The sequence below is a fragment of the Pongo pygmaeus genome, chromosome 4, assembly GCF_028885625.2.
Source record: "Pongo pygmaeus isolate AG05252 chromosome 4, NHGRI_mPonPyg2-v2.0_pri, whole genome shotgun sequence".
In the NCBI taxonomy this organism is placed as follows: Eukaryota; Metazoa; Chordata; class Mammalia; order Primates; family Hominidae; genus Pongo; species Pongo pygmaeus.
In genome coordinates, this window is record NC_072377.2 from 99687097 (window position 1) to 99709318 (window position 22222).

At 39.3% G+C, this 22222-nt stretch overlaps 1 protein-coding gene and 1 pseudogene across 10 annotated transcripts in view; both read left to right on the forward strand.

Annotated features, from left to right (window-relative positions):
• RHOBTB3 (Rho related BTB domain containing 3) overlaps positions 1–22222 on the forward strand; it is an 87118-nt gene that overhangs the window by 34461 nt on the left and 30435 nt on the right. For 8 of the 10 annotated variants that reach the window (XM_063665023.1, XM_054487896.2, XM_063665022.1 and 5 more), the window contains 3 exons: positions 2582–2702; positions 14781–14954; positions 18336–18502. In XM_063665023.1, the coding sequence (XP_063521093.1) occupies positions 2582–2702; positions 14781–14954; positions 18336–18502 (462 nt within the window). The remainder of the gene's footprint in view (positions 1–2581; positions 2703–14780; positions 14955–18335; positions 18503–22222) is intronic. The other 2 variants (XM_063665018.1, XM_063665021.1) reach the window with 1 other exon arrangement.
• Positions 2728–7246, forward strand: LOC129036564 (60 kDa heat shock protein, mitochondrial-like; annotated as a pseudogene).

Consider the following 22222-nt stretch of genomic DNA (forward strand, 5'->3'; position numbering starts at 1 on the left):
TCCTTCCCTTTCCCAGGTTAAGGGGCTCTCTCATTTACTGAGTACCACACAGGGATGTAACCCTGAATTGGGACTCAGGAAATGTAGATTACAATTGTGAATCTGCCACAAATCATCTCTGTGGCTTTGAGCAAGTCAGAGCTTCCTATAAAATGAGGGATAAATTGGATGGTTTCTGAAGCCTCTGTGAGCTCTCCAATTCGGTGATGCTTTTTGTTTTTGTTTTTGTTTTTTGAGACGGAGTCTTGCTCTGTCGCCTAGGCTGGAGTGCAGTGGCACGATCTCAGCTCACTGCAAGCTCCGCCTCCCGGGTTCATGTCATTCTCCTGCCTCAGCCTCCCAAGTAGCTGGTACTACAGGCACCCGCCACCACACGTAGCTAATTTTTTTGTATTTTCGGTAGAGACGGGGTTTCACCTTGTTAGCCAGGATGGTCTCTATCTCCTGACCTCGTGATCCTCCCGCCTCGGCCTCCCAAAGTGCTGGGATAATAGGTGTGAGCCACTGTGCCCAGCCCGGTGACGCTTTTTGACTGTTACTCTCCTTAAGCATGGCAGTCACTTGACTCCCATGCCCGAATTCTTTCCATTTGTATGATGGTATGTTGTGTATAGGATCTCAGAATGACTTTATAGGACCAGGATTTGTATGATCCTGTTTTGCCTCTCTGTTTTGCTTATGGATACCATTCTGGAATGTTTTTTTCTGCCTTAGGAGGAAGAATAATATCATTTTTCCCTCCTCACCAAAGATTTTAAACTTCCCACCATAGTAGATTAATTTAGAGTGAGAAGTAGGTGTCATTTATTCTTATTACTGCTAATGTTGTATGTTTATTTCTTAGGGATAAAGCTTTCAGAGTTCCCTAGCTAGCCAAGCAGAGGATTAGCATTCTGACCAGGGCTGGGGCTCTGAGATTCAGCAGGGGCAATGGGTGGAGACATCAGAATTTAAAGTGAATAAAATGTGATATTTCAATAAAAATCATAACTAAATCATTCCAAATTAGGGAACAACATAGATTTTAGGCAAGATTGCGGTCCTAATGAATCCTAGTATTTACAATGACTTAATATTTCATCATCATTTGGGTAACACTACCTGAAAATATTCAGGCTTGTTTTGTTTATCCACTGTAAATAGAGTAAAATTTTAAAAAAGAAAGAAAGAAAAGAAAAGGGTGGAGGGTATGGAAAGGGAGGCTGGCCCTTGACTTCCAGGAGGGTTGGCACAAAGGGGTTGCCTGAAGACCACAGAAAGGATAGAGCACTAAAGCCTGAGTTATACAGAGAGGCTGCTCCTGGAGCCACTAGCTCCAGCCAGGCGCGACAGGACAGACGAGTTATCAAGGGAGAGGTCTCTGGAACACCAGATCAGAAACCCAGGAAACTCTTTATAGGTTCTAGTGGGCTCTGCTGTGAGTAGGAAGGACAATTAGGATTATAAGATTGGAGACGAAGATGGAGGTGAACCAGCTGGGCCCGGTGGCTCACACCTGTAATCCTAGCATTTTGGGAGGCCGAGGTAGGCAGATGCCTGAGGTTAAGAGTTTGAGATCAGCCTGGGAAATATGGCAAAACCCTGTCTCTACAAAAAATCAGCTGGGCATGGTGGCGCAGGCCCGTAGTCCCAGCTTCTCAGAAGGCTGAGGCACGAGAAGCACTTGAGCCTGGGAGGTGGAGGTTACAGTGAGCCAAGATCGTGCCATTGCACTCTAGCCTGGGCCACAGAGCAAGACTCCATCTCAAGAAAGATGGAGGTGAACCACTTCATCACTCTCGGTTATTTTTTTAAATGTTCACTCCTTTAAGAGAAAGTGTTAAGCTAGTAAGTAGAAGAAGGATATGGTGTGATAAGGGAAAGTTGTATTTTTCTTTTTTTTTTTTTTTGGAGACAGGGTCTCACTCTGTCGCCCAGGCTGGAGTGCAGTGGCATAATCTCAGCTTACTGCAGCCTCTGCCCCCCGGGTTCAAGAGATTCTACTGCCTCAGCCTCCCGAGTAGCTGGTATTACAGGCATGTGCCACCATGTCCAGCTAATTTTTGTATTTTCAGTAGAAACGGGGTTTTGCTATGTTGGCCAGGCTGGTCTCAAACTCCAGACCTCAAGTGCCCACCTTGGCCTCCCAAGTGCTGGGATTATAGGCATGAGCCATTGCGCCTGGCCAAAAAATGTATTTTTCTTAATTACAAATCAAGGCTGTCTTAATGAACAAATTAGGTTGTACGTGTAAACATATTTTAGTACGCATTTGTATGGAGTTGGACTACTGTTGTCTGTTTCTCGACAAAGACTCATAGGGTTTCAGGACCTTGCAGCTTCTCAGCCATGGAGCTGAGTTTTCACTTAGGCAATTCGTTTACTGCTGTGAATGCCGAAGAGAGCAGTGTTGTTCACTGACAGGCAGCTCATACATTTCTTAAAGGTAAGTCCCTTTGAAACCTGTGATCAGAGATGTCATAGAGTAGGGAATCATATTTCTTTTGAGATTTAGCATAATTTTCCAAATTCCTAGCCTAGCCTATATGTTATCAAAGCATATTAAACAAGCTTTCCCCTGTATTTTTATTTTCCCTTATAGATTAATTGCCTAAGGAATTGCAAAACCTATCAAGCCAGAAAACCTTTGTGGTTTTATAACACTTCCCTCAAGTTTTTCCTTAATAAGCCGATGCTTGCCGATGTTGTCTTCGAAATTCAAGGTATGGATCAACTTTTACAAAGTTTATGATTCATTTTTATTTCTTGTTTTCTTTCCTTGCTTTCTACTTCAGGTTTGAATGTTTGGTGTGAAGGGATGATTATTCCCTATTGAGGGATGTAGATTAATACTACCTTAATGTCAACAAAATCTTTCAGGTAAATAGGAAGTATTTTATTAAAATGAGAAAAGAAATTTATATTTCCCTTAGTATTTTCTCCTTTGCCATGTGCTTCATCAACTTTTAGGGCCTAGCAAGGGATGGGATGATCTATAATATTTTATTATATATTTTTGTGTGTATTCTTTAAGATCCTAGTGTTTGCTGCATCTGTAGCTAACCCCCTTAAAATTATTTTATCTCTAGCTAATTTTATCCAGCTCTCTTCCTTTTTATTTGAGCAAAAGGAATTGACCATTATTTTATTCAGCTGTCTTCTGCTTCTTTTGAGCAAAAGGACTGAGGGTTATGCCTGGCCCACCTCAGGCACCCATAGATATTGCTACATTTATTCCTCCTAGCACTCTGAGAATTTTATCACCAGAGCAACTGAGAGCTGCTGCTTATCTCTCTAAGAAAGTAAGGCTACCTAATTTTAATGAAGATGAGCTGTTTGAGTGCCCATTATTGATTACTCGCTTGGATAATTTTGTCACTTTAGTAGATTAAGATCTAAAGAATGTGGTGGGAGCCGCCAGCACACAAGGTGCCGCCAGGTGGGGGAGAGGCGGAGGGAGGGGACGTGGCTCATCGCCATGTGCGTCTTACATTCTGTCCCTCACTGGCCGCTGACCTGCCTGACTGCACAAGCTCTGCCGCTGCCCCATAGAAATACCTGGATTACCCAGTCTTTCCGCAGACGAGACCAGGATACTGGGATCCTCATCTCACTTGGGCTTATGCCAAAGATGTAAAATTTGGTGCAGGTGCCTGAGCCTTAATTCTTCAAGGTGTCGACCTTTAAGCTGATGCTGTAGCTGCTACAGTGGGGCCGAAGGGAAGAACTGTGATTATTGAATGAAGCTAGGGAAGTCCCAGAGTAACAAAAGATGGTATGACTGTTGCAAAGTCAATTGGCTTAAAGGATAAATATAAAAATATTGGAGCTAAGCTTGTTGCCAGTAACACTAAGATGTTGCCAATAACACAAATGAAGAGGCTGGGGATGGCAACACCACTGCTACTATACTTGCACTCCCTATGGTCAAGAAAGTCTTCAAGAAGATTAACAGAGGTGCTAATCCAGTGAAAATCAGGAAAGGTATGATGTTAGCTATTGATACTGTAATTGCTGAACTTTTAAGAAGCAGTCAAACCTGTGACAACCCTTGAAGAAATTATTCAGTTTGCTATAATTTCTGCAAATAGAGACAAAGAAATCAGCAACATCATTTCTGAAGCAATGAAAAGGGTTGTCATCACAGTAAATGGTGGAAAAACACTGAATGGTGCATTAGAATCACCATATCTAATTTTTGCATACCTTATTAATACATCGAAATTTTTGCATATCTTATTAATGCATCGAATAATTAGGCTAAATTTTTGCATAACTTATTAATACATCAAAAGGTCAAAAACGTGAATTCAAGGATGCCTATGTTCTGTTGAGTGAAACAGAAATGTCTAGTGCCCAGTCTATTGTACCTACTCTTGAAATTGCCAGTGCTCACTATAAGCCTTTGGTTGTCATTGCTGAAGATGTTGATGGAGAAGCTCTACGAACCTTCCTTTTGAATAGGCTAAAAGTTGGTTCTCAGGTTATAGCAGTAAAAGCTCCAGGTTTGTTGACAATAGAAAGAACCAGCTTAAAGATATGGCTCTTGCTGCTGGTGGTGCAGTGTTTGGAGAAGAGGGGTAGGCCTCATAACACAGGAAAAGTTGGAGAAGTCATTGTGACCAAAGGTGATGCTATGCTCTTTAAAGGAAATGGTGACAAGTCTTGAATTGAAAATTGTATTCAAGAAATCATTGAGCAGTTAGATATCACAGCTAGTGAATATGAAAAGGGAAAAGTGAATGAATGGCAAAACTTTAAAATGGAGTAGCTGTGCTGAAGGTTGGTGTGACAAGTGATGTCAAAATTAATGAAAAGAAAGAGTTACAGATGCCCTTAATGCTATAAGAGCTGCTGCTGAAGAAGACATCATTCTGGGATGGGGTTGTGCCTTGCTTCAGTGCATTCCAGCCTTGGACTCATTAACTCCAACTAATAAAAATAAAAAATTGGTATAGAAATTATTTAAAGAATATTCAACATTCTGGCAGTGACCACTGCTAAGAATGCAGGTGTTGAAGGATCTTTGGTAGTTAAAACAATTGTGCAGCGTTCCTCAGAAGTTGGTTATGAGCTATGGTTGGGGATTTTGTGAATATGGTGGAAGAGGAATCATTGGCCCAACGAAGGATGTGAGAACTGCTTTATTAGATGCTGCTTGGGTGGCTTCTCCATTAATTACAGCAGAAGTTGTAGTCACAGAAATTCCTAAAGAAGAGAAGGACCCTGGAATGGGTGCGGTAGGTGGGATGGGAGGTCGCATTTCTGATTCCTAGAATAGGGCTTGACATTTATTAATGAACTGTGATAGGAAGCTCAAGGCAGTATTTCTCACCAGTAACTACAGAGAAGTCATTTGAAGAAAATGACTGAAGAAAACACTGGGTGATGTTTTTGAAAAATCACTACAACCATCAGTTACTGATTTCAGCTGACAATAAATAGCAGTTTACTGCTGTCATTGTCCATGCCTACAAATAATTTATTTTGTATTTTTGAATAAAAAGACATTTTTACATTCCTGATACTGGGTGAAAGAGCGACGTACCAATGTACTGCTTTCAGCTTAAATCACTGAGGCATTTTTACTACTATGCTGTTAAAATCAGGATTTTAGTGCTTGCTAACAGCAGATGAGAAGTTAAGAAGCAGCTTTTCTGTGGAGAGTAAGAATAATTGTGTACAAAGTAGAGGAATACCCAATTATGTGACAACCTTTATGTAATACAGATTTGTTTAAAGTTAAAAAAGAATGAATTGTCAGATACCTTCAGTTAGGCAAGAAAGATCGAAGGAGCTGTTTTCCAGTGAAAATCTGAGTAGAACTTTAGATGGGCAATTACTAAAAGGAAGATATAATCTAATTTAATGGTAGAATTGTGTAGCAGCTAACAATAGTCATTTACTTTTAAAAATATTTCCTCAGAAAGATGCACATTACTTTTAACTTTGGTCATGTGCCAAGACAGGGAAATGGAAACTTTCCAATGTACCTTCCGACAAGCCACGGCCAGCCCCGTGTGCAGTGTGAGCCTGGGACGCTGAAAGTAGGGCAGCAAGAGTGACCTTGAGATACAGAAAAACAACTGGGAGAAAAGCTAACAAGAGGACACAGACTTTATATCATGCTTTCGTCATTTTAGAGAGACCTAAAACTGGCTCTATGCCCCTCATATGATCACACTTTGATTTATTTGTTGCCTAAATAAAGATCCAAAGTGTCTATCTAAAGACAGCTTTCATAAATTACTCATTATAGATAGGGCATGCCTAGTCAGGGATAAAGCTCCTGGTGATCACAGAATTCTCTCATTAGCTTCTAGGAGAAAACTGTTGATGAAGACATTTACTAAAAGTGTTTGGTACGCTCTATCCATACCAGAGAAACACAGGAATAGATAATTTTGTACAATCATCTAAGAAGCTTCTCATTTCAACAGAAAAGACTACATCCATTGTTAAGAAGAAATATGATTGGTAAATTAAAAAGTATTTCCACCTTTCTAAAATTAGCTTTTAAAAAAAAGTCCAGTTTATGGAGATTGAATCAGTTTCTGCATTCTGAAAGAAGGAGAATGATGCCGCTGGAGATGGCTGAATGCTCTCTTCCAGATGACTTCCTGGGGGGCACTGGGGTCACCTGTGATTTAGGGTTGATTGGACTCACACTGAGCAGACTCCGCAAGATGGAGATAAGGTGGGGGCAAACCGTTCCAGTGACCATTATAACAACTTAGGGCACTGCTTTTCATAACCAGAAAAAGAATTGGTAATCTGAAGGTTATATGGTGAACATATGAGAGTAGTGTCTAGTGGTGTTTGATCCAGGGCATGGTGAGTTCTGGTAGATGTCTTCTGTCCTATAACATAGTGTTTGTATTAACCAGACCAAGCATCTCTGATCTTCCTGGATGTTCTAGCTACTGGTTCTGTGGCCAGGGCTGACCAATCTCTTAACATTTGCATAGTATTTGATACAAATTAGGTACAGCGTACTCGATTAGGTATTTACTTCCTAAGTCATAAGTATGTTTTAGTCCTCTGTCTGCTCTTTTTTTTTTTAACCTAGGTTCTCTTGATTGGAGTTTGGGATGTTCCCAAACCCCTCAGTCATCCCCTAAGACTCTGGAAATTTGGGTTATTCTCTAAATGACTAATCTCATTCTTTGTGTGTGTGCTTTAGAAGTTTAACTGTGAGAAGGAAGCCATAATTCCTGGTCACAGGAGGAAACTTAAAATTTCCACTAATAAACGATCTATATTGTTACATTGCTGTGTCTCCTACAGTCCCTAGAACTGTGACTTGCCTTTAATAAATGGCTATTGGTAGTAAGATTAATGATCCTAAACTTGGGAATCCACCACTGAAGCATAAATGCGCTTGAAGAAGACTTTGCCTTGTAATAAACTTGTGAAAGGAAAGAGGGTCCATCTCTTTGCCAGGGATGTTCATTTTGCAGCATAGTTTGAGAGCGATCTTTTTCAAGTAAATTGAATATGAATGCCTGGCCCCATCATACATTAATGAATTAGGGGTTGTCTCCCATCCCCACCTTTTCTCTTTTGCTGTGTTATAAAATAGCTACCAAATTTGCTTATAATTTGCATAGGAGGCATTGGCATCAAACATTATGTTAGCATAACTCACTGAAAAGATTTTCGAAGGGAATATGTAACACATGAAAATATGTGTCATATTAAAAAAGAGAGATAAGCAGTGATGTGGTGAATCCTTGCTCCTTCTAATCTCGTGCTTTTCTTCCATGATTCTACCTACTGCAGGCACCTGCTCCCCTTTCACCCTTTATGCAGGGGCTGGGGTCAGGAAGGGCTGGCTGGATGTCTGTGCTGATGATGTACAGCAACTGCTGTGGTGCTCTTCATTGCTTCCCCAGCTCTAAAACCAAGTCTTCTTAGGAGTCAGAAGCAGGGAACAGCAGGAATGGTGGAGGCAGGATCTGGCAGCAGCTTCTCTAAGGCCAGCTGTAGGCGAGGCACACCAGCTCCTGAGAGTTGGGGAGGGGAGCTGTAGACAGCAGCAGCAGTGTCATTTCCTCAGGATGGGCCCCAGTTCCAGCCTTGGCTTTGTGTCCTGACCAGTGTGTCTGTGGGCAAGTCACCTGACATTTCTTGTCTTCAAGTCTCGTTTGTGAAGTAAAGAGGGTGACGAACTACACGGATAACAAAAGGTTCTTTTTAGTGTTAAGAGTTATGTAACTAATAGCCATCCTTCTTTGATTCTTCTTGCACTGCTTACAGAGTAGCAGTGAGAAAACTAAGAAGAAATTTTGAGTTAGAAGTTGAGTGAATTCTTGCTCCTTTCATGGTTAAAATATGTGACCACCAGCCCATTGAATGGAATGGAACGTGTTTGAATTTGCCTCACTGTGGTCACTCTGGAAGCAGGCTCAGCTTACCAGGGCCATTTCTCTGATGTACCTTTGGAATTCTTCCAAAATGTGTAGGGAGAAGTAGAAAAACCAGAGGCACTCTGAGTGAGGAAATAAGCAGATGACTCAGCAAATCACCAATCTACTTCATCTCCTTGAATAGCAAATAGTTGAATTTCATGAAGAAACTTTTTTTCTGATTAGGAAAGTCATATACGATTGTTTTAACCAAGTGTGCACAGAACGATCACACTTATAGAAAATTTCTGTTTTGTTCATAAGTGAATTAAAAAGGTCAGGAAAGATATATTCCCTATTGTGAACAGTGGTCATCTTTAGAAAATGAAATGGCATGGTGATTAGAAAAATGTTGTAAGTGCTCATTGTAGGACAGTCAGATGATACATAAAGATGCAAAAAATAAAAAATAAAAATCACCCATAATCCTATGCCCCAATAACAATCACAGTTTGATTTTGGCATAATTTCCCTCAAGTCAGTTTTCTTCTGCTTAGAAAAAGGGGCTGGGAAAATAGATACTGTCTACTCAATTGTGTGTCTTTTATTTTTAAACTTATGTCTTAAGCACTTTACACTGGATTAAAAACCCCTTGTTAACATTTTTAATGTCATTATATGGCTATATCCCATGTTTTTACTATAGGTGTAAATTTAGGTATCTCCTTTATTTTCATTATTAGAAATAACAGCTGCATTGAAGATTTAATGTAAATATCTCACTCTGAAATTAGGATTATGTCCTTGGAATAGATTCCTTGTCAAAGAATAGGAACATCTGTAAGACATCATAAATGCTATGAAATTGTATATGTCCAGAAACATTGTACTAATTTACATTCCCATTGGCAGTGTATGAAAGTGCTTGTTTTCATACAAACAAATCCTTGTCAGCATTAAGTATGCTTATATCTTAATTTTTCTTGCAAATTTGATACAACTGTGTGTTTTCAATGTTCTAGTCTAGAATCAAGAAGTTCAGACTGTGCAAATCAAAATCCAAATCTCTTCTGATCCATTGAATCTTTTAGTATTGAGACATTTGTATTACATATATATATGATAGCACTGACTCTGGCAGCAACTCTGCTAGAGATTCTATATGTAAATCTCAAGTCTTGAAACAGTGTTGTATTTTGGTATTGGTATTCACAGCCCTACTTGCCACACGATGGTGGAGCAGAGATTTGCACTTTAACTCAAAGGCGAGCGTGAGAGTGCTTAAAACACCTGGTTAGTGCACCTAGAAAAATTAGATTGATTTCAGAATGGCACAATCATAACTGTTGCTCTATTTAAAGTCAAATTGCATTCTCTCATGCATCCTATTTTACATTCTTGTCATTATCTGAAAACGTATAAAGGTTAAGTACCCTTAATCTAAAAACCCAAAATCCAAAATGCCCTAAAATCCAAGATTTTTTGAGTGCTGATGTGGTGCTCAAAGAAAATGCTTATTGGAGCATTTTGGATTTTGGATTTTTGGATTAGAGATGCTAAACTATTAAGGAGATTAGAGATCCTAAACTATTAAGAATGTGTGTGTATATATGTATACACACACACATACTATTAAACATTCTTAATAATATATGTATATACATATCTCTCTCTTTCTCTCGAATATTCCAAAATCTAAAAAAAATGGAAATGTTGAAACATTTCTGGTCCCAAGCATTTCAGATAAGGGCTACTCAACCTGTGCCAGGCATGAAGGTTTGCTTTTTAGATCATGTTAATGCCTCTCAGTGTGACAGCCTTTGGGCTGTATGGTTTTGAACTGTAGCTAAATTATTAACAGACAGCTAAATTTTAATGTCACTCTGAAAAATGAATGTCTAATTTTGGGGGCTGTAAGTGGGAATAGCAATTGGAAGTGTGAAAGTACTTCTCACTTTATCATTGATGTGTAATTTAAATGTTTTACACCAAACCAAAAAAAAATTGGGAAGGAAAATATTTTTATATTTTAAATTTATGTCAAACTTAAGACAGACCCTCAAAGTAAGGATCGGTAACCAGTCTCAAATCTTAATTGTAAACTTTTTTTTAAGTTACAGTGAAGTCTTCAGATAAATTTACAATTTTTTTTGCTATACACTTTACTTAAAATATTTATGATGCAAAATACACACTTTGAAAGATTCATAGTTGTGAAATAATTCACATTGGAATGTAACTTTGATATTATCAATACAAATTTATGTGAAGTAATTGGAATAATAATTTAAAAATTAGATGATTATCCATTTAAATGTAATGTTTTGGCTGGGCATGGTGACTCATGGCTGTAATCCCAGCACTTTTGGAGGCCAAGTTGGGTGGATCACCTGAGGTCGGGAGTTCAAGACCAGACTGGCCAACATGGTGAAACCCTGTCTCTATTAAAAATACAAAAATCCGCCAGGCAAAGTGGCACACACCTATAATCCCAGCTACTCGGAAGGCTGAGGAACAAGAATCGCTTGAACCCAGGAAGCAGAGGAAGCTGTGAGCTAAGATCATACCACTGTACTCTAGCTGGAAGACGGAGTGAGACTCTGTCTCAAAAAATAAAAATAAAAAATAAAAAATAATAATTAAAAAAATGTAATTTATTTTATAATTATATTTTGTAATTATTTCACACAATAATAATAAATCTGAAGTCACATGTAGTAAGTCTTTGGTTTCTTTACTCCAGTTTTGAGCATGAATATTAACCTCATGAGAGGTTTAAGGAAAACTAAATGAGAATGGAATCTATGGAACAATTTAGACCAGAACTGATATACTGAGGCACCTTGATGAGGTGGTAGTGCCATGGGTCAGAAAGACCTGGTTAAGATCTTTGCTTGGATGCACACTTACTATGTAGGTTTGGTTATGTTACTTTACATTTCTGGTTCTTTTGGTTTTTTGCCTATAAAATAGGGATACTAATTTCTACTTTGTGGCGTGGTCATGGGGGTTGAGATAGTGCATACAAAGGACTAGCAGAGGCTTCACCTGCAGACTCCACTCCTCTTCACCTGCAGTGGCAGCTAGTACTGGTGGATCGCTGTACTTTTTCCTGCTGAACCCACGTTCGCAGCCAATCTTTCCTTTAAAGTGTCCCAGGCCTTCACCAAAAACTGGCTGGAATTAGCCTAGGATAGAAAATGGGATACCATCCCTGTAATAGGTGATCATCAAATATATATATTTTCTCTACCACTCCCAATTTGTTGTTTTGGCGTGTAAAAAAAAAGTTACTATAGCAGTTCTAAAGTCAGTCTTGGTAAATATTTAGAGAGGTACGGATGTCCTTTTGATATGAGTCTGTGTCACATGAAGAGTTCTTTAGAAAACTACATTCCCTCCCCATTTACTTAGCTAGTACATATTTTGGATCTCTCTTGAGCTAGGTAGGTATCCTTTTTTAGGAATGAAACCAAAAACAGTTCTAAAAATTTCACTTTTGAAACCTGGAAAGTACTATGAAGAAAGTGTGACAAATGTATTTTATTTTAGTAAACAGTCAAAACAAAGATTCTTGGTAATCTGTGTAAAGTGACTAGAAAACTTGGGCTTTTCATTTTTTTTTCACTCTTGTAGTTCTTTTCCTTAGAAAAAAATTCTTAAAATTGTAACATCAAATGAATACTACAAAGAAAAGATAGTTTGGCCTTGACAGTTTCAAGGAATATGATTATCTTTTAACTAGAAAATGCTATCTTCCATTTCCTTAAGTAATTTCTTTACCTGTATCCTATTGCCAGTTAGTACATAAACCATAAACCGCATTATGTTCCTTCAGCATATTTTTATATACAATGTTGGAAGATCTAACCATACTAAGGTATTGTATTACAGTTTCACAACAGAACAATTTATAACATCAAAACAGTAGTTTAAAGAGGTGAAAAACTGAAGTTGATGTTTTCTTAACAGGAAGTGTAATGGTTTTTCAAACTAAATTCCAACCTTGAAATAGGCTTAAAAATGCTTTAAGGTACAGTTGGCCGGGTGCAGTGGCTCACGCCTGTAATGCCAGCACTTTGAGAGGCTGAGGTGGGAGCATCACTTGAAGCCGGGAGTTCAAGACCAGCCTGGCCAACACAGCAAAACCCTGTTCCTAGTAAAAATACCAAAAAAGTTAGCCAGGCATGGTAGTGCATGCCTGTAATCTCAGCTACTCGGGAGGCTGAGGCATGAGAATCATTTGAACCTGGGAGGCGGAGGTTGTGGTGAGTGAGATTGTGCTACTGTACTCCAGCCTGGACGACAAAGCAAGACTCTGTCTCAAAAAAAAAAAGTACAGTTGTTCCTTAATGTCCATGGGAGATTGGTTCCAAGGACCTCTGCAGATACCCAGATCCGCTACACTCAAGTTCGTGATATTAAATGGCTTAGTATTTGCATGTAACCTATGCATATCCTCCGCATACTTAAAATCTTTTATCTCTAGATTACTTACAATACCTAATACAATGTAAATGTTATATAAATAGTTGTTATACTGTATTGTTTAGGGAATAATGACAATTTTTTAAAAACTTTGTATATGTTCAATACAGTTGCAGGGTTTTTTTTTTCTGAATATTTTCCACACTCTGTTGGTTCAATCTGTGGATGTGGAACCCATGGATTCAGAGAGCTAACTGTACTGAGTGTTTTGTTGCTGGGTTTTGCAACTCTGTTATAACCACATTATCAACAATTTCTGTTAAAATTTCAAGGTTACTTATCAAATTCTACCCCCATCAACTATCTACTTGGTATTTTTTGGTAGATCTTAAATCCCTGTGCTTAACCCAAGTGATAGATCATCCAGTTTATTTAAGTCATGCTTCTAATTTTTAAAAAAATAGTGCCCTATTTATCTTTAACATTTTAAAACCTTACAATTACAAGTCAAATGGCATGACCTGTTTGTATTCTTTATTAACTGCTGTATACAAATATAGCCAGCATGCTTTAATTATGAAAACTGGTCCTTCCCAGTGGAGGGACATTGTCACAGTGAGGCAAGGAGGGGAGTGTGCCTGCCAGGAGGTGAGTGTTGACTGGGTGGGAGGGCTTCCCAAGTTACTTCCCTGCTCCTCAGGTAGGTGTGGCTGTGCAAATGGCAGTGCCACGCAGTAGGCTCAGAGCTGGCAGTGCCAGGTGTTGCTTATAGATCCTGAGTGATTATTGGCTTTGGAAAAAGCCACTGGGCTTAGATGTAACTCTTTTCTTCTTTTCTGAGTCAGGAAATGTTTTGCTTGGATTTAAAAGGGATGAAGAACCCAATAATTGTAAATGCTTTAGAGAAGACTATATATCCCTGATGAGTATGAGATTTTAGAGATATGTAGGTAAACTCTTGGGCAGGGCTGAGTGGTTTGGTTTGGTTGGAGAGTTACTTTCTCGAATGCGACAGCTTTGTCACTCACACTGGCTGTGGTGTCTTCTATGAAAGTAAAAACTGCTCCAAAGCAGAGGTAGCTTTGTCTTCCTCCTCTTTGCATCTTCAATTCCAAATGCAATGATTGGCACATGCTGATTCTTGGTAATAATCTGTTGAAGTGATCCAGGCTGAACTGAAGGCTGGCAGTGTATATTCATGGTTTTCTAAAATGGAGGAAGTAGAGAGCCCTGGCCACCCATGGCCCTATCCAGCGCTGCCTTTGTGTGGTGCAGCAGTAGCTAGAGAGCCTAGCAAGCTTTTCCTAGAGAGTCAGTTCAGTTCAATGAGTTCAGTGAGCAGTATGGGCTGAGAGAGCCCTCAAAATTCAACGTAGCGCTGGCTCTCCCAGCAGCAGGCATTGTTCAGGTGAGACAGAATGGTTGCCTGGGGAAGTAGTATGCTGGGGAGACTGCAGGGATTAAGGTCATCCTCTTCCAGATTTTCATCAAGTCTGAAATGCTCTCCTTGGCTCCACGAGAGATTCTCTTGCTATTCCTACTGTGGTGTATGGACTGCTTATGGTTTACTTCTTACAGTTTCCTGTTTCAGATAAGGGGAAGCATGGCCAAGATGGTTCTGTGAGTCAGGCCCAGAAGGGTAATGGGGTTGTTTTCTTGGGAGGCACATGGGCATGGGTAGTAGTATTAATATTTCAAGCCAATTGGAAAGGATCAATGTTTCATTATAAAAATATGAAGCAAAATATTTCATTTCAGTGTTTCTATTTCTGGAAATACAAACTAAGTAACGAATAGTTGTCTGACTTGCAAATTGTTGGTTTCAAGGTCAACATCTGAACTTTCTTTATTGCTTCCTTTAAAATTAAGAAGTTTCTGGATAAATGGTAGTTATCACTCCCAAATTCAGATTCTGCATATCAGCCTAGCTGTCCCTAATGTAGTAGTCTAATTAGAAGGAAAATTGCTGGAATAACCCTGCAGGTTTATCTCACTTGTTTCTGGTTTCCCTTTTGAACCTTTCAGGTACGACAGTGCCAGCCCACAGGGCCATCCTGGTGGCCCGTTGTGAAGTGATGGCAGCCATGTTTAATGGTAATTACATGGAAGCAAAGAGTGTCCTGATTCCCGTTTATGGTGTTTCCAAAGAGACTTTCTTGTCGTTTCTAGAATACCTGTACACAGACTCCTGCTGCCCAGGTTAGCAATACAAATGTTGATAGTATCTCAGAATTCTTTCTTTCCTTGCCACCCATTTTGTTAAATTGCATTCTGTGAAATCTATTTTCATTTAAGATTTATTAGTTGACATCATGGAATGTACTAAGCAGTTAGAGGTGGTGCTGGAACAACAATGAATTTTCATTCAGTTCAAGTGGAAGTGCAGTGATTGGGTGCCTTTTATGGGTCTCTGACGCTGGCACAAGTTCACATGTCCCAGCCAGCACCTACAGCATGGGGATCACTGTAGGCAACCGGAAATGGAGGTGTCTTGTGGTACCCATGGCTACCGTAATTCTAGAGATCGGGGCAGATTCTTACTTGGAGCGCTGTCTCTTCCACAAGAAGAGGAGGGTTGTGCAACTGCTTTGATGTCTGTGACTTCTGATTGGGGCACTTTTAAGGACTTTCAATATTCTGAGACTTTTTTGGTCTTCCTTCTGCCCAGAGGATGTGGGATTTGTAAAGGCCTCCTTCTGACTTCTGTTAAAGTCAGAAACTCCTCAAACTGACTTCTCTGAAAACTTTTCTTGAGATGTTTAGAATGCCCAGTGGACTGTAGGATTCATTTCCAAATTCACTGACCAAGGACTATCTTTGACCAGGAACCAAACATCTGTGGCAGCTCTAGGTTGGGACAGATCCAGCAGGGTTCTTCTAGCTGGAGGCACTTGAAGAAATAGCAAAATTTTTTCTACAGGCCTGGAGCCTTGCTTGTGATGCTGGCAGGGAAGCCCTCTGTGAGTAGTCTTCAGCCTTTGGCCACCAGATGGCTCCCACCACAAGCACAACTAGATTCGGCCCCGTGGAGCTCAGTTCAGGAGCCTGAGACCTTGATTAGAGAACCTGGTCAGGCACCCTAATAAACATAAAAAGCAAACATACATTTCAAGCCAGACTGCTCTTCAGATTCACTGCTTTAATTTTTAGAATGGAAAGGTTTCTTACATTGGGTATTGAAATAAGTTTTAAACAAGTCATGAGCCCTCTAGTGAAAGATTTTAGAAGTTCAAAAAGAAGCAAATTTATTTGTTTTGATTAAATTAATTGTGGGCTTGCAGCTTGCTGTAGAGTATTTTGGAGCCAGTTGCAGTTGTTTCTGTCAGTGTTAAAGACTGACTTATGGCCAGGTGCAGTAGCTCATGCCTGTAATCCAAGCACTTTGGAAGGCTGAGGCGAGCAGATCACCTGAAGTCAGGAGTTCAAAAACAGCCTGACCAACATGGTGAAACCCCGTCTCTAGTAAAAATACAAAAATTAGCTGGGCGTGGTGACGTGCGCCTGTAATCCCAGCTACGCGGGAGGCAGAGGCAGGAGAATCGCTTGAAACTGGGAGGCAGAGGTTGCCATGAGCCAAGATGACGCCACCACACTCCAGCCTGGGTGACAGAGTGAGACTCTGTCTCAAAAAAAGACTGACTTAGTATTTTTGCCTAATAAAAATGAAAGCATTTGTTCTTTTTGGAAATAAAGCTTATTGTTTATTATTTCGTTGTTGGCAAATTTATATATTAAATTCACAAATTGACCAGATTTGGAATAATAGGAAAATTTGATTTTCAGTCATCCTCTCACTCAAGTAATTGAAGCTGCTAATATTAAGTTTTACCTTGCTAATTAGAAAATATTACAGAGGAAAGCAGTAATAATGATAGGATTTTTTAAAATTGGCAAAAGTGTGTTAGGGAAAAATGAGTCAAAATGAATAATCAAAAAGTTAAGCCAGATACTGGAATCTATGCATTGGGAAGATCACAGAAGACAGATAATGTTATTATGTTAAATATTCACCATACACAGTGTTCTTGGTTCCATAGCTACAAAAGAATGTAAGAATGTAAGGAGGGATAAGAACGAGAATTACATGAAAAACCAGATTTCTAGGGAAGTATTGAAAAAAACCCCAGCCAAATTGGGTGGTTGCCAGGGGCTGGGGAAAGGGGGAAACAGGGAGTTAGTGTTTATTGGGTACAGAGTTTCAGTTTGGGAAGAAGAAACATGTTCTGGAGATGGTGGTGGTGATGACTGCACAGCAGTGTGAATGTACTTCATGCCAATGAATCATATACTTAAAAATGATTAAAATGGGCCAGGCGTGGCGGCTCATGCCTGTAATCCCAGCACTTTGGGAGGCCGAGGCAGGTGGATCACGAGGTCAGGAGATTGAGACCATCCTGGCTAACACGGTGAAACCCCATCTTTACAAAAAATACAAAAAAATTAGCCAGGTGTGGTGGTGGGAGCCTGTGGTCCCAGCTACTCGGGAGGCTGAGGCAGGAGAATGGCGTGAACCCGGGAGGCGGAGCTTGCAGTGAGCCAAGATCGCACCACTGCATTCCAGCCTGGATGACAGAGTGAGACTCCATCTCAAAAAAAAAAAAAAAAACCCAAAGTTAAAATGGTAAATTTCATGTTTATTTTATCACAATAAAAACAAAACAACAAACCAACCAACCAACCTGAAGACTAAAGTCAAGAAAAAAAAAATGGCAAGGATCTAGTTTAGCTAACGGAAAGATTTACCGGATAGTCCTGGAATTAATTTTTAAGGGCAATTATAGAATCATCTTTTCTGAAGAATTAAAAAAAAATAGATTCACTTCTGAGTATGAAGGCTTAAATGGATTCTTTTTATTTATTTTTACTTTTTTATTTTATTTATTTATTTATTTTATTTTTATTTATTTATTTATTTTTTTGAGATGGAGTATTGCTCTATTGCCAAGGCTGCAGTGCAGTGGCACGACCTGTGCTCACTGCAACCTTTGCCTCCCAGGTTCTAGTGGTTCTCCTGCCTCAGCCTCTCCAGTAGCTGGGACTACAGGCATCCACCACCATACCCCACCACACCTGGCTAATTTTTTTGTATTTTTAATAGAGACAAGGTTTCACCATGTCGGCCAGGATGGTCTTGATCTCTTGACCTCGTGATCTGCCCACCTGGGCCTCCCAAAGTGTTGGGATTACAGGCGTGAGCCACTGCGCCCGGCCTTCTTTTTAAAATGGAATAATAGGCCGGGTGTGATGGCTCACATCTGTTATCCCAGCACTTTGGGAGGCCAAGGTAGGAGAATCATTTGAGCCCAAGAGTTTAAGACCAGCCTGGGCAACATAGTGAGACCTGTCTCTACAAAAAAAAAAAAAAAAAAAAAAAAAGAAGAAGAAGAAAGGAAAGAAAAAAAAGATAAAATGGAGTAAAAGTGCAGAATGCTGACTCCCTCGAGGCTTTTCCTAAGCATTCTATTCTATGGTGGATGATAGTCAGCATGTTTAATTGTTGTTTTTTGTTGGTGGGGGGTGTTGAAGTCGTTAAAGAATGGTTTTATCATCCACTTTCTCTCATGTCCCTTTTCTCATCAGCTGGCATATTCCAGGCCATGTGTCTCCTGATCTGTGCCGAGATGTACCAAGTGTCCAGACTGCAGCACATCTGTGAGCTGTTCATCATTACCCAGCTGCAGAGCATGCCAAGCAGGGAACTGGCATCCATGAACCTTGATATAGTTGACCTGCTTAAAAAGGCCAAGGTAATTGACTCTGTGCATCTGATAGCCTAATTTTGTATAAAATATTTTTCAAATTATACCATTTTAAAATTTATCATTTTTTAACATACGTTAATACTAGTCTTAGTTTGGAAGTTTGGCTAATGAGGCTAAAGTGCCTTCGCAACAGTTTATCTGGCTAGATAATTTTGAAGCATTAGGGTTTGTGTGCAGTCCCTTTATAAGGAGGCAGAATGTCCAGATACGGAATTTTTTTAACTAAATAGGGGCCTTTAGCAGAGTCATTTGAATGTGTCACATAGGCATTGTAGGGACATTGTAGGAAATAGAATTTATGTTGAATTTCCCCAAACAATCACATCTTCAGGTTCCTAAAAGGGAAATGACAGACTTGGTCCATATATACTGATAGTGATGGTTAAGCTAAACTAATTTACTTCTTCATTTTTTCATCCATATAATGAACATGTTTTGAAGTTTCAGTTGTATGTAGGAGATATTGGTGTGCTTCATTTATCCTTGCAGAATGCCGTTTGTTTTCATGTCTCACCGTATTAGCAATCACTGCCGTACATGTACATGCTTCTTCTGGGCCTCTTGTGAGCTCAGAGTCTTTTGTTTTCAATAATTATATCATTACTGATTTTAGAGAACGGGGGTGGGGGAGTTACATAATTAAGTTAATTTTAAGTAACTGCAGTTACAGAGGCCCTAAATTATGAATCGTAGCCAGGTCTGCAAATAAACTAGGACCACTGTGTTGAAATCTACTTCCCAAACCCCCAGATGTGCTCACAGTCAAAAACCTGCCAAATCCTTATTCCCACTTTCTTTCATTCCTGGAAGCAGAAAGCTTATTCAGATAGGCCATCCTACCGTTGGCCATTCTGCCATTCCGCCATTCCATCCACTGCTCGAGACAGTTTCAGGACTTGTGGTAGTTATGGCACATTCTTGTTAACTTGTGGAAGCCGAGCCCTCTAGGTTTTTTTCACAGGAATATATTTGTTCAATCACTACAGAGTGTCAGTACTTCTTGAAATATTATCTGGCATCCAACATATCTATACCTATCAACTTTGACATCCAGGGTTACAAAAGCATGACAACTTTTATCTCCATCCACATTGCTAAAATGGAGCCACATGGTGGGGCAAATTCCAGATCTGTGACAGCTGAATGCTTGCCTCCAAGCTGAGACGAATTCATTCATCAACACTTCTGTTTATAGAAGGGAATTTATTTAAAGCATCTAGGTCTTCTCCTACTATCTCCTTAACTATTTTGGACTTCATTTCTCTCATAATCAAGTCTTACGGTCACATGTATTTAATTAGGGCTAAAAACAAATTTAAAACTTGAGTAGGGCCAGGTGTGGTGGCTCACGCCCGTAATCCCAGCACTTTGGGAGGCCGAGGCCGGCGGATCACGAGGTCAGGAGATCGAGACCATCCTGGCTAACACGGTGAAACCCAGTCCCTACTAAAAATAAAAAAATAAAAAAATTAGCCGGGCGTAGTGGCGGGCGCCTGTAGTCCCAGCTACTTGGGAGGCTGAGGCAGGAGAATGGCACGAACCCTGGAGGTGGAGCTTGCAGTGAGCCGAGATCGTGCCACTGCACTCCAGCCTGGGTGACAGAGTGAGACTCTGTCTCAAAAAAAAAAAAAAAAATTGAGTAACACTGATCTCTTTTTGTAATATATTTACATTCATCTCATGATAAATAAATAGCTCCCCTCCAAATTTAGTTTACAATTTTTTAAATTCTTTCTAGTAGTTTCACAATCTCAGTTCATTTTTGATGTATCATTTTCATACTATTCTAACAAGTTGTTCATACTTTTTAAAAAATTGGACACAAGTTTCTTTTTCCTTATCTTTTAGTATCCTCTTAAATCATTTATTTATAAGAGAACTTCCCATGTGGTCCCATTGATTTCTTTAGGTGCCTCCCCTCACTGCCCCCCTACACTTGATTCCTTATGAGAATCATTTTTGATTGCACTGTCAGAAATTCTTGACTTGTTTTCCCTGATTCTCTGGTTTCTGACTCTCTGATTATCCTTATCTTTTCCCCTTGAATTTAAAACAAGCTAAGATACCAGCTCATTTTAAATTTTGTTTCTGAAGACTTTTTATTTTCTAAGATTAAGCCTAAATTTACCAGTTTTCCTGTATTCTTTTCCTGGTGGTTCCTAATTTGGCAATTGTGAATTCCAAATAACAGAAGTTTTCTTCCCAAGTTTTCTTTGAAGTTCCTAGTTTGAGGTTTCACTTCACCAGTCAGTTCACCCTGTTGGTCAGAATTTGGTTAACTTTTCCCTTGCCATTTCTCTGACTTTTAGGAGTGAAATTGTCTTCTAGCGGAATTAGACTCCCAGTAGCTCTCCAAATATTCAAAATTTATGAACACTCTGCCAGTTTTGTACTGTGTGTCAGGAAACATCATTCATACTTTCTTAGATAGATGAGCAGTGTGGGTATTCTCTCACTGCTCTGTCCATTTTCCCGTAACCTCTCTCAGTTCTCTACCATGATTTACCTTCAGGTTTCCATCAAGGAAGACTCTTAAAATACAAGAGTTGAGGTGGAGATTCCTTATCTCTACTCCTGTTTAAACCCTATCTGTTCAAACTTTGGTGATTCCTATGAAGTTGTATTTATTCTCGTATTAAAAGTTTTAATGCATCTTCTTATTTATAATCTATATGTTAATATTTGGCTATCTGAGGCACAAGTTGTATTTCTGAGAGTTTCCAGGTACTTTCTTGTGAGTTTATGGGTATTTTCTCCACGTTCTTCTTGTAGCTCTTAAGTTCTATTGCATTTGGTTTATGGCTTTTTAATGCCTTTTTAAAAATTCTGTTGCTTATTTCAGTTTGAACCCATTTTCTTACATCAACACATATCCTTCTAAAACCTAGTTTTTACAGTGAGACATATTCCATTCCTGTTACAGAGTCCCTAGATTGTGAATCTGGGCCAGGTCTGTACATTAGCTAGAACTGCTGTGTTGAAATCTACTTCCCAAACCCCCACATGTGCTACCAATTCCTCATTCCTCAGTTCTTTCATTCCTGGAAGCAGAAAGCTTATTCAGATGTGTCATCCTACTGTATTTAAGATATTTTGGATAATATAATAAGATTTAAGATATTATAATTGTGGACTCTTTGCAAAAGAGCACAATTATAATATCTTAAATCTTGGTCAAAAATAAAGTTCTTCATTTTTAAGCATGCTTTGTAGCCAGCTGTTTATTTCTGTGACCTCCCTTTTCCTTCTCAGTCACAGCCCTTAAGGCAATGTCCTAACCTCCTGGTGTTTTGTTATCTGCTCTGGGTTAATCATGTAATAGTAGTGGTGGCTTCTTTAAAAAGCTGAAGGTTCTTACTCTTTTCCCTTGAGATTGCACACATTCATCTGCTAAACGATAAGGGGAGAAAAACTGTTAAAATGTTATGTGGGATTAGATAAACTATAAAATTATTTCCAGTTCAAAAATTCTGATTTTATGTAATGAATATAAGAGGGACCTGTGAATTTGTGTTTAAATACTCTCACACTATACAGCTTTAAAAAAAAAAAAAAGCAAATCCTTGAGTTTTTTAATTAAGGTTTGAGATTACTAATCTTTCTTCAATTTAGTATTAGTTGTTGCTTATTTAATATTTTTGCATCTCCTTAGAAGAGCTATACTTAGCCAAAAGGTGGAAACAACCCAAACGTCCATTGACAGGT